Source organism: Bombus impatiens, unplaced genomic scaffold (assembly GCF_000188095.3).
Source record: "Bombus impatiens unplaced genomic scaffold, BIMP_2.2 scf_0131, whole genome shotgun sequence".
Taxonomy (NCBI): domain Eukaryota; kingdom Metazoa; phylum Arthropoda; class Insecta; order Hymenoptera; family Apidae; genus Bombus; species Bombus impatiens.
In genome coordinates this window covers 2,574-20,216 of record NT_176550.1, presented here as the reverse complement: position 1 = coordinate 20,216, position 17,643 = coordinate 2,574, and the positions used below count along the sequence as shown (strand labels likewise).

Genomic DNA, 17,643 nt, shown 5'->3' with positions numbered 1-17,643 from the left:
CTCGAGTCGCTTACAAAAATAGCAACGAACCTCCTACACTGAACGAAACCAAGTCGAACGTAATAACCGATCTATCGACATAGAACCTGGATGATTTTTATATAGATCTGGATGATGGACCTACAGCATCTAAACAGGCGGCAATTGGCGTGATATTCGAATCTCTTGCACATGGAAAGATTCGTTGCCACATGAATCGCGCAACAAACGAGATAACAGATGACAAGGCGGTCGTGGATCGAGGAATCTATGTAAATGCACGTAGAAACAAGGAGCTCCCTGGAAAATCCAATTATGACGTAACAGCCATTCGATCGATGGAACATGGCGATAAATAAAGCAACCGGTTTTCTACTGGGGCAGAATTTTCACGAAGCAATTAGGCCTCTAAAAAGGAGAAGACACTTCGGTTTTGTCTTTTTCAGATAGCGCAGATTCCACGCACTCGATTTTATATTCGCGGTGTGATACTACGAAGACCATGACTTCTTGCACTTGGAAAACTACAAGTTTCTTATAGAAATAAACATTTGGAATTTCGTAGAAAGCTTTCATGAATAATATATCATGTGTCTTGTAAATATTTTTATATTATAACTTTTTATTACATATATCTTTATCGTAGCTTATTGATAAAGCTTTAAATGATTTATGTTCATATAATATTCTTTGCTTGATTATACCCATAGGATACAAAGTTCAACTGTGAAACTCTGAGACAGCTTGTACAAGTGAAACAGTTGCTTGTTTATTATTCAGGGAGAAATGTCATTTTGGTCGTCGTAATGTCGTATATACTTCCCCTGAAATCGCTAGTCGATGTAGATTCGTTTTCGTGGAACGGATTTTAAAAGGAAAAAAAACGTGGAAATCCCCCTTTCCTCGATAGAATTAAGAATATCTAATTTTTCTGAAAACTAGGTGCCTATAGGAAAATTTATGATTTTCACGATCAAGAGTATTAGTTGTAGGATAAACATAAACTATGTTCTTTTGAAAAATGATTCATCAAAGATCCAAGAACAGGCTGATATCGTAATCAGTACCCCGTGTTGCAACACCTCTCGGCAACATGAAAACACGCTGATACTACGCCCAGCAAAACTACATTGTACAACATAGTTACCAAAGATTATTATCAAAACAAAACACTTGAACATGATTCCATAAGGATTTACGTCGATGATTCGAAAGGATTTTCATTTGTTTCGATTGTGCAATAATAAAATCGATGTTTGATAGGAAAATTATCCAAAACATGGTAAAATACAAGGATCACGTTTCACGACAGTACGAAGCACGCTCGTGACACGACTCTTACAATCGCGTTTGTAAATATTACGAAGTTTGTTACATAACTCGAGTGAAATATCGTTAGAACAAATCTTACCTAACCAGTTTCCGCGATATTGGGTTAACTGGAATGAACGAAAAACAATAACTAGCAAACTTTTCCCAAGATCCACGAGTAGTGAAAATGATTTTTCAGTTTCTGTGATAAAGATTTTAATAGGATAGTTGACGATAGTTTCGAGAGTGGAAACAAGTAATTTACACCATTTTGGATTAATTTTTATCAGTACGATAATTATTATTACGTATATATTATGACGAAAACGACAAATTCATAGTGATAGATTTAGGTGGCGCATTTTTACGATTTGAACAATCTTTTGTCATGTATATATATATATAGATAAAGATTTGTTTTGCTTTACATTAATTGTTTTACCCGACTCGTAATTTAAATAATTCTCTTGTAGCATGGGGCTTTTATTACCATACTTGTTATAGAAGAAAATTTATTAATAGGTATTCATAATTTGCAAGTTTCGTTAACAATTGTTAATTAACGAGACACTAGTATATAATAAATAAGACGACGTACAGTAGGCCTGATCGTGATTCTATGGGGTTAAAACTCTGATAAAATATTGAGTCCTATGTTGGAGATAAACTGTGCCTGTTCAACGCTAGTATGTTAGAAATAAACAAATCAACAAATAGGTGAATAACAGAGTCAAGAGGGCACAGAAATAAACAATCAAATTAAGAGATCTCTAATCTCTGGCAGATAGAACAGTATTCGTTTAACATTCTTGCTGTTCTTATGCTTTTAAAACTTGTGTTATGACTTAAACATTTTTTCGATAGAACATAGATAGTAATCGAGAAAATATGTCTTATGAAATAATTCGTCGTTATAAGTCCTTCTAATAAAGCAAGTGACAAAAAGAATCACAACGCTGTATTAATATCAAAATCATCATGACAATTATAAGCTGTAACTTTTCTATGCATCAAAGCTTCACAAATATGGTATGTGATATATCTATATTTTACATTTAATTGCGTCGATTGCTAATAACGTTAAAAATTGTAACTAAGGAAGAAGAACCTCCGATATAGTAAGAATTAAGCCCATCCTAAAATTTCATTACTTATTGGAAAATACAACTTTTAAAATTTGACGAATTATAACTTTTGCCATCCTACATAGGAAATATTAATAAGCATATATTTTCTTGTTTGCACGTAGTATAGATGCAAAATTAATCGTTACATAATAATTATAAGCCTTACACGTGGTATAGGTTATGTTATTAAAACATTGCTTTAAATTATATTACGATAGGTGTAAAACATATTCGAATAGTACGTGCAGATGTATACGTTTATATAGATAAGTGTCTGTTGATGACAAAATAATATTACTAGATTGAACTTGAACTTGATGGATTTAAGAACCGTACGGTAGACGTACTAATTGGACTTGCACGTGCTGCCTTCGACTTTTGACCCGCTAGAATCGCGGGGACACGGCGAACTATGTGTCTGCCTGCCACGAGTAAACAAGTTTTTTGCAAATCATTCACCGCACTGTTGCAAAAGTTTTCTCGCATCTAATAGAACACCGTGACAATGACTATCGTAGGCAAGGTCGGCCGATTCTAGCCGGAGAGACGGCCAAGAAATGTAGGAAAGAGAGAGGGTACATAGTCGTGGCAAGGCCATAATAGAAGGCAAGAAAAAGTAAGTGATTTTCAGACGAAGAGAGTATTGAATTTTATTCACAACACGGCGAGACCGCATTCCCCGCCAGGAAATCGTGAACCAACGATTCGAATCCGGATTATTTTTACGGTTAGTCGTGGTCAGCGAACGCCATGTGAAAGTGTTACCGTGAAACGATCTTCCACGCTCTACGCCATAGTTCTTTCCTCTTTTCTCCTTCCTCTTCGGTTAGTTGGTTATTTGACATTCCAAAGTTCTCACGTTCTTTTTCCTTGTTCTTTTTCCACGCATGGTTTCGTGAGAAACGGAAACTTCATTGTGTTTTTCTCATAGACGATATGAATTTAGATGAGAATTCGGCTTAAGCTTTGTTCAGATTATTTAATTTGCTTGTACTCGAGTATTTCAATTTCAAATTTAACTTTATCGAATTCAAGTGGATGCAAAATCACATCGAAGATAAATGCGTGAAATTTTATATTTATTAGTTCACGGATTTTTATGCATTTATGGAAAATTTAAAGATAGGAAAATGTGTAAAATATCTAAACTACAATACCTCTTATAATGTTTAGTAAGTAAACAAATTTTCTACCTATGTTCCATTTACTGTTCTATCTTCATAAAAATTTGCAAAAGTATTCGCAACTTAATTATTACGTTAATTAGAAACCTAGCAAAATATTGTGTGAGGTATAATTGATAATTTAGAAGAATCAACAAATAAAGAACTGGAGATAACGTTACATTGCTTATCAATCATTGTCTCTTTCAATTTAAGAAATAATTGAAAGAAGCTCGATTTTGTTTGCAACTTGAAAACATATTTCAAGTACAACAACAGATTCATATAAACAAAGTATTTCAAATTGCTCGTTGTTGAGTGACGTGACTCATAAAGACTTCACGTCGGAATTTGTAATAATTAAGAGCGGTGAATAGTATCAAGTTCACGTTGGTAAGAAAAAATTCCAAATTAATTGGATTCAGGTAACGTAACTAATCTGAACAAAGCTGGAGTTCTATCGAATGTATGTACAGGTAGGGCAACGAGGAAAGGAAGGAACGGTTGGGAACGTTGATATATTCCGTGAATACTACGCGTAACGGCTATCGAACGAAAATATTTACTCTCGAGATACAGACGACACACAGACTAACTTGGAAAACATTTTTGTCTGAACCATGGAACAAATAAGCCGCCATGCATTGTTAATCGGCGTTGTTGATGCGAAATCTTATCGATCATCTGCGAAACGAGGGCAATTTATGACTCGATAACGTATTGTTTTGCAATCTACCGGACCTGAACTTGCTCTGTTTATGAATCAACAGATGCATAGGAGAACGGATGCAATTACTACGACATGTATTCTTTGCGTAACTAGAACGTACGTCAAACGTGGATGAAACTGAACGAAGAGTATCGTTTGATAACTAAGCACAGTCTGTCTGTCTGTCTAGTAGTCTAATCTTCGAGGGCCATAAATTCTCGTTAACTCTTCCCAGTTCGAACAGCGAGTCCAAAGTGTCGTTCTATAAATACAAAGTCGTTTTTTATTCGCTGAAATCTATTGTCGCGTATTCCGTTTCCATATGAAACTTGTCTATGGCGCCGATATTTTCCCGTGTACGATCACGCGTTAAACGCCATTGCACGTTAAGCGAATCAAATCGTAAAATGTGTGCTACTTACTTCATCACGTAGAAACGAAGCTAGTATAATTCCTTCGCTCGTCCTCGACTTATTCTCGCCCGAGGAAACCCATCAAGCAGCTAAGAACACATCGTACCGTATAAAGGCGCGCGGAATACCGCTATATACATATAGTCGTATACACCTATAGCTTTATTCGCAGCGTGCAAACAGAACGCATCGTCAAACGTATAACGTATCACGTATCAATGAAACGTCGAATTTCCAACTGTCAGTGTCCTATGGAATTTTATACACCACCGTGTTGCAGCTTTTCTGCTTGTGTTTTATCTAATCGCTCTAGCGTTCGATGCCGGTCACTATTTTTTTCTAGTCCAACACTTATTACATAAAACTCTCCTCGCTCTCTATCGTCTTCGACCGATGTCCTTCCATCCAAATTCCATTCAAATTTTTTCCTCGAGAAATTACGATACACACGAAAGAACTCGATCGTCGGGGAGCAACCCTTAAAACGCGTAATTCCATATATAACAACGAAGTTTTTGTCGAAACGCGTCGAACTTGTCACTTGCCCGGTTAACTGATAGAAAGAACAAGACTCGATATATCGATCAGACCAACAACACCTTACACGCACACTTACCGCGCGGCTGTTGGCGCAACACTGAACAACTGCGTATCGGTCACATAGTAATAACTAACAACGCTACGGCATCTGGGAGCGCGCGATGTCTCGCGCAGTCGCGTGATCGTCTACACGACAAATCGGCCGCCTGTTTACCGCCAGAATTAGACAAAACAAAGTAGCTGCACCGATTAAAAGTCTGATTGGCTTAACAGGGGTTCAACTCCGCGGAGACGCGCCGCCCTTGCTCGATATCTTCTCATTCTCGTCAACTTTATTCCCGAAGAACCACGATGGTGACACGTGACTTTCGAAAATATTATTAACAATGGTATTGAGTTTTATACGAACTGTAATTTCTCTGAAATTTATATTTCAATCAATACCATTGATTTTGTCTTGTTTTCTTGTTAACGATTGACTATATTAAAAGAAGAAGACATTTGGTTTTTAATCGCGTATATGTATCGAGTATTAAATAGATCTATAACGCAAATATCAAAAGCTCGTTATTGGTAACAGCCGATTATCGATAACAATCGATAATCAAGATATTCGTATCGTTCTTTGCGTAAGCTTAAATTTGGAAAATTTGCCATGAATTTAATGAAAGTCTAAATTTAGTATTTGGCGTTATTCTACATAGGAAATGTTCTAACACTAATATTAAATCAACTGTTTTAAAAAGGAACTGTATTTAAATTCTAGAAACGATAATTCTTATAAATGCAGAATAATGAAGCTCATTGGGAAAGTCCGTTGTTGAATCATATGGAAATTACTTTGATTGCATATACAATATGACGATTTAAGGAAACTATTTTCGGCTATATTTTTATTTAAAGAAATGACATTTCATGTACAATCTAATGCGTCAGAAAAATTAAATTGTCATCTTACTAGGGAGCAATTGGCAAAGAGCATCGAACAGTTATCAATGAGTAAAAATGTTTGCTTTGCCTCGTACAATATTTCTCGTTCTGATCGAAGAAAGTAAATGATAAATGAAGAGAAAGTCTTTTTTTGTACTTCTCCTTCGTCCTTCTCCAACGTGTGAAATGAAATGGTACATTTGAAAGTCGTCGCAGATTGTTGACGCAGCTTTTGTTGTTCGGTCTGAGTGAAAGGGTAGAGACAGCGTTGCTCCGATTGAAAATATATGAGATAAATTAATTCTTCGTTTTTACGATACGTATCTGTTTCACCATTAAAAAGATAAAAAAGTGTCTAATACGAGTAAGTATTTAATAATTTGTTGGAAAGTATAATATCGTATTAAATCTTCCTATACAGGTCCATAATTTATCTCTTTGCTAGAAATCCTGTGCGCCTCGTAATACAACAAATATTTAAGATATCGATCTTAAAAAAATAAGGATTAACGACTTATTATGACTATTAAACTAAGTTGTTTATGAACAATTTTCTGTTAAGACCATTAAATTTGAATTTTTCAACATGATTAATATGTTTTAGTACGAAAGCATGTGTTTTTTGTTATTATATCTCGTAATGAGCGCTAAAATTACTTTAAAATAACCTTCAGTATAAAAAAGCGTACGACTATACCGTAATTCCATAGTTTCAAGCTTCCGTTACTATGTATCAAACATTTGTTACATCGTTAAAAACAAAGAAAACTTCTAGATATTTGAATCGTGACGAGACCATATATCGTGGTGTGCATATTACAAAAGAAAAATCTCTAATCTTACGATAAGAAGTAATACAAATATCCATCGTTGGTAGATTTAATATTATTTTACGTATCGAATTATGTATCGAAATAAACGCGTGAATTCATATAACTAAATATTCAAACTCCTCTGTGGAATAACAATATCAATGAAATTGTCATCGTTCGAACATTTCACGATATGAATATCATACGTGATAGTATTTAGTTGAAAGTATCTCTTACTACCTCCGCGTATTATCTCTTGCCGCAACATTAACCTTGAAGAGAATAGATTGACTCGACTCCACCCCATAATGTATCTAATGAAACTGGCATTTCTACTTCGAGTGATCGCGCTTGACACTCGTGCCTTATTTTTCTAATGATCAAAATTGTTGGTTCATTACCATGAACCTCAACCACGTAAACAAGATATTTCACCATATGTGCAAAGTAAAAAACAACTAAACACATACGTAGCTTACATGTAATTTATTTCCATGACAAGCTACGAAAGATAAAAGAAAAACGGTCGCAATTTCCTCAAGCAATATGATCGTTTATCGTAAACTACTTACTGTTGTTAATTCTATTGCTGCGATAATAAACGAGTTTAAAGTCGATAAATTACGTCGTAACGAAAGACCAACAAGGTTTGTATTCGCGATCCTGTTTATCTATAGAACAATATCAATCATCGCCGTTAAACAGTTCATTGTCAACAGCGCGTCGACGAAGATAAATCCAGAAACATTTAAATTGAGTGCGGTATTTATCCCTTAAGCTGGTGGTATCGTTGGTGTTTTAATACATAAGCCTAGAACATTTTTATCGTCTCCACGGTGATTACGCACCGCGTTTCCATTCTTCAGACTCATTGAGATCGAGTTTGGAAATAAATAACGACACTTCTATCACGATAGGGTTATCTATCTATCATATATCCACCTTAAAATTGAAATTATGTCATTTGAAGAGTACATAAAGGAAGGACTTGAAGAACGTGTAAAACGAAATTTCTTATTTTTTAAATTAGGTATTACTGAATGAGAAATCTGATCACAAAAAATTAAAAGAAAATAGTATAGGATTTTTTATTTATTCAGAAATATTAGAAATTGGGGTTCCCAATGATTTCTATCCTATATGATAAGTTAATCGATCGATAGATCTATTTACAATGGATTAAACAGGAAACGATGGTTATTTAACGTGAACTAAATACAGTAATGTGCTATAACTAAGACAACTAAATAGTTAATTCACAACTCACAACTAATAGTTTACAACTCATAGCAACTTGGCAACTCAACTCTCGACTCATCACAAATCGACTCCCAACTCATAACTTGTCTCCTCACAACTCAACTCTTCAGGTAACGACCCCCCGGTAACGATCACGTAGGCCATGTTCCGGCGTAACTATTTGACTGAAGGATCGATAGCACAATAAGGCCCATTGAAGTTTCACCCGATATTTCTTAGGCCATTTGTCCACGATAGTACAATAGTATTTTAAAAATATATTTGTACTTATTTGATAATTATCGCAACTAAATTATAAAATTTCACATAAATTTAGATATGTAACTATATTACATAATTGTGTTACACTAAACCAGAGGAAATATATTTTCAAAATTTGTTAAATGTTAACTGTGGTAACTGGCCAACATGGAAAGTCTCTAAAATATTAAGCTATCGAATCACTTTTATAAAAATTTTAATCAAATCTCTAGACATTGAAATTTCAATGTTACCATATGACGGTACCATTCAGTAATAAGAGTAGAATACCCTATTATCATAAATTAAAAGAAAGCGTTGCAAGATTATTTCGCGATATTGTAATTACTGAGCTCGCTTAAATCCTGTCATTTAGTGATCACACTTATACACACGCTTTACCATTTATAAATAACCAAGCAAATGCAGAATCATTACAGGTGTCCGCGCATGGAAACAACGTATGGTCTCACAGAAGACAGCCAAAGAATCAATAAAGAACACATGCGCCTACAGAATCACGTCACTTCAAAGATCTAACTTTCATTACATACGAAAAGTGCACACAACGTAATTTAATAAAAATTGAAACAGGATCAAGATGTACATTATGATACCTCCGACGATCTACAAAAATGCACATTATTGTCAGAGAATTAACAATATCTTAACAATATCAAATTAACTCTTTCGAGAACGAGTTGACACGTCCAAGATAGAATTTCTTTGGGTTTCCGCAGAAAGATTGTCTTCTACCACCAATTATCTTGTATCTAATTATTTTTTATCACTCGTTATTACTGACAGAAATTTCTAGTAATAATAATAATATACATTTTCTGATGGTTTTATAAAAAGGACAAAATGTACTAAGATCAGAACCAGTTTCACCCAAAGCAAATGTTTTAACGGATAATGGATAAAGTAACTGCAGCACCGAACGCGAAAGAGTTAATAAATCAACCGACTGTAGAAACTTCATGAATAGTGTTCGTATTACCTTTGCGAAAAATGACGAATTCATATCGAATGTCTTTGCTGTGAATATGTTTGTCGTGTGCATTATTTGCAGAGAAAAAAGCTCCACCTGCAATTTCATAATTAATGTAATATTGGAACGTATTTCGTATTCATACATACATATTTTTTTCCAAAGATCACGTAACGATTTTATTCGAACCATGACTACAATAATTAGACTGTGAATTTATACCTTTTTAAATACAATTAATGAGGTAGGATGACCATATTCTATTAATTATATTTTGATAAGTTTATATATTTCTGTACATTACACATCTGCATTCTGAACATCTTTGCGCCTTTGAATTTTCGCAGTTTAATAATAATAGTATTACTATAGTTAAATTGTTACCTCGCGTTTCACGAATGGATCGTTAGTAGCACTGAAAACATCCCAAAGTGTCGTCTTCATTTTTCTCGCTCGATTCGTCGCTGTTTCACATGCCCAAATCATCACCCAAAACTTGATAAAATAGAAAGCAGCTGGCGTGACATACGGTTTGTACCAGAAATTGCTGCTCGCAGGAAATTTACTATATAAAGAAATTATATAGAAATATATATTAAAAGTGACCACGCTGAAGGTCGTAATAGCTGCGACTGTAATATGTATCATAAACGTATTGTTCAGCAATTCCAATCCATCGCTGATTTCCAAATGTTTCTCCTTCAAATTCTTCAGTTCCACCACCAACAATGGACTTAGCTGTCTATGATGCACAAACGTCTGCATCCATATATCATTATTCATTGGAAGCTTCTTCAGCTGTCGTATAGATTCATCCATTTTCTTAAAGCAATCTTTCAAAATGCATGTGCAATTTATGTAGAGCATGTCTATTGAAAGATTGGCCATCATTATGTACATGCCAATAAAATTCAGCAAAGTCAGGAAAATACTGTGTTTAAAACAGTTTGGTATATGGATGCCGAGAAATAGAAGACATAATATGTCCTTCGTGTGAATCATTTTAGACAAATCTTTGAAATCCTTTGTAGACAGTATGCAACTAGTTCTTGACAGATTTTGAATCACTAATAATCGAGCATCAGTTAACAAATACATCACCACGAACACGAATCCATCTAAGAACAAGTACATGTTCACATGAATCGACTCTGGTATACTCTTGTTTGTTTTCATGCCAATATTTATTTCATAGATTGTGATCATTAACGAACATACGAAAATGAACATCATAGACGTAGAAAAAGCGAAACGGCTCTTCGAAAGTGAGTATACTTGATGTTCGTACTTATAAGGAAAATATCCGAGTAGCCAGAAGATGAAAAAACAAGGATACATCAACGAATCGAAATCTGTTGCTCTCAATAACTTCCATGTTCTACGTTTCTTTAGTTCCTCGATTATACCCGTAATTTTTAACAGCATTAACAAATTCGAAATTAATAAAAGAACTTGGTCATGAATGTACGTAGACTACAATTTCCCACAAACGACTATCGTTTTTAAGACAGAAACACTTTGGCTAATGAAACTCACACATCAAAGCATGTAAAAATGCAGTTCGATAATGAAATGTGTGTGTAAATAAATAATGTGGATTGCTATTTCATCGTGCAATAAAAATGCTTTTAACTTGATTAAATATGTGACTTCATTGCGAAAGAAATAAGACAGAAGTTTTACTAATTGAAGCTTCTCATCAACAAGACTCGACGAGTAAGAACTGCACTAATATTAACAAAAAGGTGGTAATGCCGCACGCCATCTGTAACAAGTGTTGATAAAAATACTTCATTCCTTTTGTTCCAATCTCTTATTACCTTTGTCAAAAGGGTTGCATCTATTACGAGTCCATTCATCACGAACACGTTACCCTTTTGTAGCACTTGCAACGAGAACAACTCCAACTAGAATCACGTACATTGATTACAATTTCAATATATTTCTTCTATATTTCCAACATAAATCATCGATAGTAAAATAATCGTCTCATCTTACCTCCGTCGTCACCTGCTCGTCGAAAGTATGTACAAGAATTCGATGAATGTTGCGGCCAGTTTTCTGCATTTGAACCCTGGTAATTTCAACGATCGAAACTGTGATAATTACATGTGCGATGTAATAAATCGCGAGGCCAAGAATAACAGTCAGCAATTTCACCTCGTTCATTTCTTTTTGCATGGATAAATAATTGTACATAGTGAATATAATGAAGATGAACATTATTATTAATATGGCTTCGATCTGTATGCTACACGTGTTATTCAGTAGCTCAACGACTTCGCTCATCTCTAGATGTTGCTTTTTAAGAGTTCTCAACTTCGTCAACAATATAGGATTCTTCTGCATATGATAGACTCTTCTGAGTAGATGAGGCTCATCATTGACTAGAATTTCCTTCACTTGCACTAAAGAATCGTTTATGTATTTAAAACAGGCATTTAGCACGTATACGTTGTTCGTGTACAAGCTAGTTAATGCTATAGTACCGATGAAAGTATACCAAAAAGTGTAACAAAAAATATAAGGTACGTAGAATAAGTTGTATGGAATGCTGCACATTAGTGGTAACAGAATTAAGATATCTTTTATAAGAATCTTTTTAACCACTTTATGGCAAGTTTCTGAAGACAGTATACGAGAAACGTTCGAGATGCCATTGATCGCTCGGATCATTGATCGATTTTTGGTATAAGCCGAGATGAAAATCACAGGCCCACAAAGAAATATCAGAGCAAATTGCAATTTATGTACAAGTTCTATAAATTTCATAGAAGAAAAGTTGGTTTGGTACAGAGAAAGAACTACGAAGATCAAGTAAATAATGATGGAAATTGTAGAGAAAACAAAGTATGATTTCGAATATACAAATTTCGATGATTCGAGTTTGTATGGTAAAAATCCCATTAAACGGTTGAAGGCGGCACTGGGACTTATTAAAGATGTGTAACTCCCGAAATATGACGACGATGATTTAAGTTTTTGATTTGTTCTTTGTTCAAGTTTCTGCGGTAGATTAAACATTTTAAACACCTGAATTAGGACAACGTAATTTTTAGTAATTTTTACGTACGATTTAGTCCTCATGAAATAAATGAAACTTTACTTTTTGTACGAAGGCTAAGTTCACCTTTGAGACTGTGCTTTGTACTGTCACACGAAGAAGCACATCCCTCACTGTAAGAAGTCTGTATGCTATGGTTTGTCGAACAGTAATGAAATTTAATCATTTCTACGCGAATCTAATTCGAGCATCTAAAACAAAAGAATAGTGCAATCCATTAACGAAAAGGGTTTCATAATATTAAAGACTTACAGGCAATATAGTAGTAACAACATTATCTTAATTGAAACTGATCGATACGATCAGGTGATATTAATTCATCATGTACTATTTAATGATTTTACCTCTTACTTCGTGTTTTATTGAAAATACTTGACCGAAATTAACAATATCTTCAAACAGAAATTTTATTAGAATATTTAGCAGCAAATAAATTATTTTGGTCATTGTCTAATTTCTATAGTTGTTGCATAACTTAGATGATGATAATTAGTACTGACTCATAATAACATATTGAGTCAAATTGTGTCACAATAACATATATATCATTTTCGAAAGATACGACGAAAGTGGGAACATTCGCGTCAGAGTTATACACTATAATATGTTTCTCACTTCATTCAACGTATTGCTTGACGTCATTGCCGTATGCGTCGATTATTTTATCAGTTTCCTGTACTCAGTGTTGCTCCTAGATATAGTGCTCTATCTTATCTCTATCATAGTTTGCCTTTCAGAACGCTAGTAAAGAATCAATAAAGAACACATGTGTCCCACAGAATCACGTCACTTAAAGGATCTCGCTCTCAGTGAGAATGAAGAATGCATACAACGTAGTATAATAAAAATTGAAACAGAGTCAACATGAATATTGTGATACCTTCTATGACTTACAAAAATACACATTAGAGTCACAATAGTGCTAAATTAACACTTTCAGGGACAAGTTAACTCTTTCCCGATTGAATTTTCTTGGGAATAGGGAAAAAAATTCTTTTTCTCAGTTATTACTAACAGAAATACTTATTTTCTGATGGGTTTATAAAAGAAACAAAATGTACTAACATCAGAACCAATTTACCCAAAGCAATTGCTGTTTTCATAGGTAATGCTTAAAGTAAACGCAGTATCGAACGCGAAAAAGTTAATAAATTAACAGATTATAGAAATTTCATGAAATGATTTCCATCTTACCTTTGTCAAAAATTATGAATTCATGTCGAATGTTTGCGCTGAAAATATGATTGTTCTGTGCACGAATTGCAGAGAAAAAAGCCTCGCCAGCAATTTCATGGTTAATGTAACAATAAGAAAATATTTAACACGTATTTTTCTTTTAATAACTTGTAACGATTCTTTAACGATTCAATTGCAATGGATTTTAATGACTGCAATAATTAGATTATAAATTCATACTTTTAAAAATACAATTAATTATATTAATTATATTTTGATAAGTTTATATATTTCTGTACATTACACATCTACATTCTGAACATCTTTGCGCCTTTAAATTTTCGCGGTTTAATAATAATAGTATTACTATAATTAAATTGTTACCTCGCGTTTCACGAATGGATCGTTTGTAGCACTGGCGACATCCTAAAGCGTCGTCTTCATTTTCTTCGCTCGATTCACACGCCCAAATCATCATCCCAAACTTGATAGAGTAGAAAGCGGCTGGCGTAACATAGTCTTTGTACCAGATCTTGATATTCACAGGAAATTCGTTCTATGAATGTATTATATAGAAATATATAACGAAAGTGACCACGGTGAACGTTGTGATAGCTGTGACTCTCACAAACGTATGGTTCAACAATTCCATCCCATCACTGATTTCCAAATGTTTTTCCTCTAAATTCTTCAGTTTCATCACCAACAATGGACTTAGCTGTCTATGACGCATATACGTGTGCATCTGTATATCATCATTCAGTGAAAGCTGTTTCAGTTATTGTATACATTCGTCGATTTTATTAAAGCAAGCTTTCAAAATGCACATGCAGTAGTGTAGAACGTGTCCATCGATGAGTTGACCATCAATATGTACATGTTGATAAGATTCCGCAGAATCAGGAAAATAATGTGTTTAAAACAGTCTGGTATATGGATGGCGAAAAATAAGAAACATAAAATGTCTTAAGCCTGAATCGCTTTAGATGAATCTCTGAAATCCTTTGTCGAAAATATCGAGCTGGTCTTTGACCGATATTCGATCAACGATATTCGAGCGCTAATTAACAAATACATCATCAAGATTACGACCCCATCTAAGAACATGTACATGTTCCCGTGAATCGAGTCTAGTACGCTATAGTTTATTCTCGTGCCAATGTTTATTTCGTAGATTGTGAATAATAACGAGAATACGAAAATGAACATCGTAGACGTAGAAAAAGCGGAACAGCCCTTCAAAAGGGGGTATCCTGAAGGTTCGAACATGTAAAAAAGATATCCGAGCAGTCAACAAATGCAAAAACAAGGGTACACAAACAATTCAAAGTCTGTTGCTCTTAATAACGTCCATGTTCTACGTTTCTCCAATTCTTTAACTTCTGCCATATTTTTTGACATCATTAAATGGTAGTCTCGAAGAAATTCGATGTCAGTGAAAGAATTTAGGAATGAATGTAGATCGAATATTGTCCTTCATAAACGACTATTGCTTTGTAAGAAGGAGAAATTTTGTAGATTTTGTAAATTATTCATCACAACACAAAAAAATGCAATTCGATAATGAAACATGTAAATAAATAATACGGAGCTTCATCGCGATTAAACATGCCACTTTATTACGAAAAAAAAATTGATCCATTATAAACAAATTTCCCCAATTTTTCTAAGCAAATTATTTCTTAGATACATTTTCTCCATTAATACAGAAGTTTCACTAATTGAAACTTCTCATCAACAAGATTCAACGAATAAGAATTGTATTAATACAGAACTGCACTAATATTAACAAAAATGTAGTAATGCCGCACGCCATCTGTAACAAGTGTCGATAAAAACATTTCATCTCTTTTGATCCAATTTCCTACTACCTTTGTCAAAAGGGTTGCGTCTATTATGAGTGCCTTCATCACGAACACGTTACCCTTTTGTAGCACTTGCAACGAGAACAACTCCAACTAGAATCACGTACATTGATTACAATTTCAATATATTTCTTCTATATTTCCAACATAAATCATCGATAGTAAAATAATCGTCTCATCTTACCTCCGTCGTCACCTGCTCGTCGAAAGTATGTGCAAGAATTCGATGAACGCTGGAGCCAATTTTCGTCATTTGGCTTCTGGTAGTTTCAACTATCGAAACTGTTATAATTACGTGTACGGTGTAATAAATCGCGTAGCCCAGAATAAGAGCCAGCGATTTCAGCTCGCCCACTTCTTTGTGCATGGATAAATAATTGTACATATTGAATGTAATGTCGATGAACATTATTGTTAACATGGCTTCGATTTGCATGCTACACGTGTTATTCAGTAGCTCAACGACTTCGCTCATCTCTAGATGTTGCTTTTTAAGAGTTCTCAACTTCGTCAACAATATAGGATTCTTCTGCATATGATAGACTCTTCTGAGTAGATGAGGCTCATCATTGACTAGAATTTCCTTCACTTGCACTAAAGAATCGTTTATGTATTTAAAACAGGCATTTAGCACGTATACGTTATTCGTGTACAAGCTAATCAGTGCGATGACACCGAAAAAAGTATACCAACAGGTATAACCAAAAATAAAATTTGTGTACAAGATGATGACTGGAATGTAACACATTTGTGGTATCAGGATTAAGATATCTTTTATAACAATTCTTGTAGCCATTTTATGCCAAGTTTCTGATGACAATATACGAGAAACGTTCGAGATGCCATCGATCGCTCCGATCATTGATTGATTTTTGGCATAAGCCGAGATGAAAATCACAGGCCCGCAAAGAAATATGAAAGAAATATGTAACGTATTTGCAAGTGTTGGAAGATGCATAGAAGAAAAGTTGACTTGGAGCAGAGAAAGAATTACGCAGATCGAATAAATAATTATGGAAATTGTAGAGAAAACGAAGTATGATTTCGAATATACAAGTTTCGATGATTCGAGCTTGTATGGTAAAAATCCCATTAAACGATTGATGGAAGCACTGGGAATTATTAAAGACGTGTAACTCCTGAAGCATGATGAGGATGATTTAAGTTTTTTATTTGTCCTTAGTTCAGGTTTCTGCGGTCGACTAAACATTTTAAAGATCTGAATTAAAACAATGCAATTTTTAGTAATTTTTTACGTACGATTTAGTATCCTCATGAAATAAATGAAACTTTATTTTTTGTACGAAGGCAAAGTTCACCTTTGATACTGTGCTTTGTACTGTCACACGAAGAACCTCTCTCACTGTAAGAAGTCTGTATGCTATGGTTTGTCGAACAGTAATGAAATTTAATCATTTTTACTCGAATCTAATCCGAGCATCTAAAGCAAGAGAATAGTGCAACTCATTAACCAAAGGTGTTTCGTAATATTAAAGACTTACAGGGAATATAGAAGTAACAGCATTATCTTGATTGAAATTAATCGATGAAACCAGGTGAATCTACAATAATTTATAATGCACTATCTATCTCAGTGCTCACTTCGTGGATTTCTCAGCTGTGAGCCATTATAACAAATATATTATTTAAAATAACAGTATTTTGAAACAGAAGTTTGGTCAGAGTATTCGGAACTGTTATTTTGGTAAGTGTCTGATTTTTATATTCGTTGTGCAACTCAGATGATGATACATAATTAGTATCGACGAGAAAGTGAGTCGTAATAATATATGCATGCATCGTTTATCAAAAACACGAAGGTAGTCGAAAGGAGCGCGTTGATGTTACACATTATCGTCAATTTTTCTACTTAGAACGTATCCTTTGACGTCACTGCTCTATGCGGCGATTATGTTATCAACTTCCAGTACTTAATATTCTTTCGCCTGTTTTCCCTCCATCATAGTTTACCGATCAAAAAGCTGCCAAAGAATTAATAAAGAACACCTACAGAATCACGTCACTTCAAAGATCTCGCTTTCATTACATATGAAGACTGCACA

General features: G+C 34.3%; 4 protein-coding genes across 5 annotated transcripts in view; all 4 read right to left on the bottom strand.

Annotated features, from left to right (window-relative positions):
- The window catches only part of LOC100743777, a 39,241-nt gene extending 33,873 nt beyond the window's left edge, over positions 1–5,368 (bottom strand). For both annotated transcript variants that reach the window (XM_033318940.1, XM_003486713.4), the window contains exon 1: positions 4,712–5,368. The gene's annotated coding sequence lies outside the window, so the exon portion shown is untranslated. The remainder of the gene's footprint in view (positions 1–4,711) is intronic.
- A 3,103-nt stretch (positions 5,369–8,471) lies between these two features.
- On the bottom strand, positions 8,472–10,911 carry LOC112212194. Its single transcript, XM_024365202.2, has 3 exons — positions 9,860–10,911; positions 9,485–9,571; positions 8,472–9,111 (listed from the first exon to the last, which is right to left on the bottom strand). The coding sequence occupies exons 1-3, from the start codon at positions 10,898–10,900 to the stop codon at positions 9,031–9,033; spliced, it is 1,209 nt and encodes a 402-aa protein (XP_024220970.1). The 5' UTR covers positions 10,901–10,911; the 3' UTR covers positions 8,472–9,030.
- A 647-nt stretch (positions 10,912–11,558) lies between these two features.
- LOC117151258 lies at positions 11,559–12,761 on the bottom strand. Its single transcript, XM_033318941.1, has 2 exons — positions 11,655–12,761; positions 11,559–11,571 (listed from the first exon to the last, which is right to left on the bottom strand). The coding sequence occupies exons 1-2, from the start codon at positions 12,560–12,562 to the stop codon at positions 11,559–11,561; spliced, it is 921 nt and encodes a 306-aa protein (XP_033174832.1). The 5' UTR covers positions 12,563–12,761.
- A 2,725-nt stretch (positions 12,762–15,486) lies between these two features.
- LOC105680285 lies at positions 15,487–16,424 on the bottom strand. The gene has a single exon (XM_024365199.2). The coding sequence runs from the start codon at positions 16,374–16,376 to the stop codon at positions 15,756–15,758; it is 621 nt and encodes a 206-aa protein (XP_024220967.1). The 5' UTR covers positions 16,377–16,424; the 3' UTR covers positions 15,487–15,755.
- Between the last annotated feature and the right edge of the window lie 1,219 nt (positions 16,425–17,643).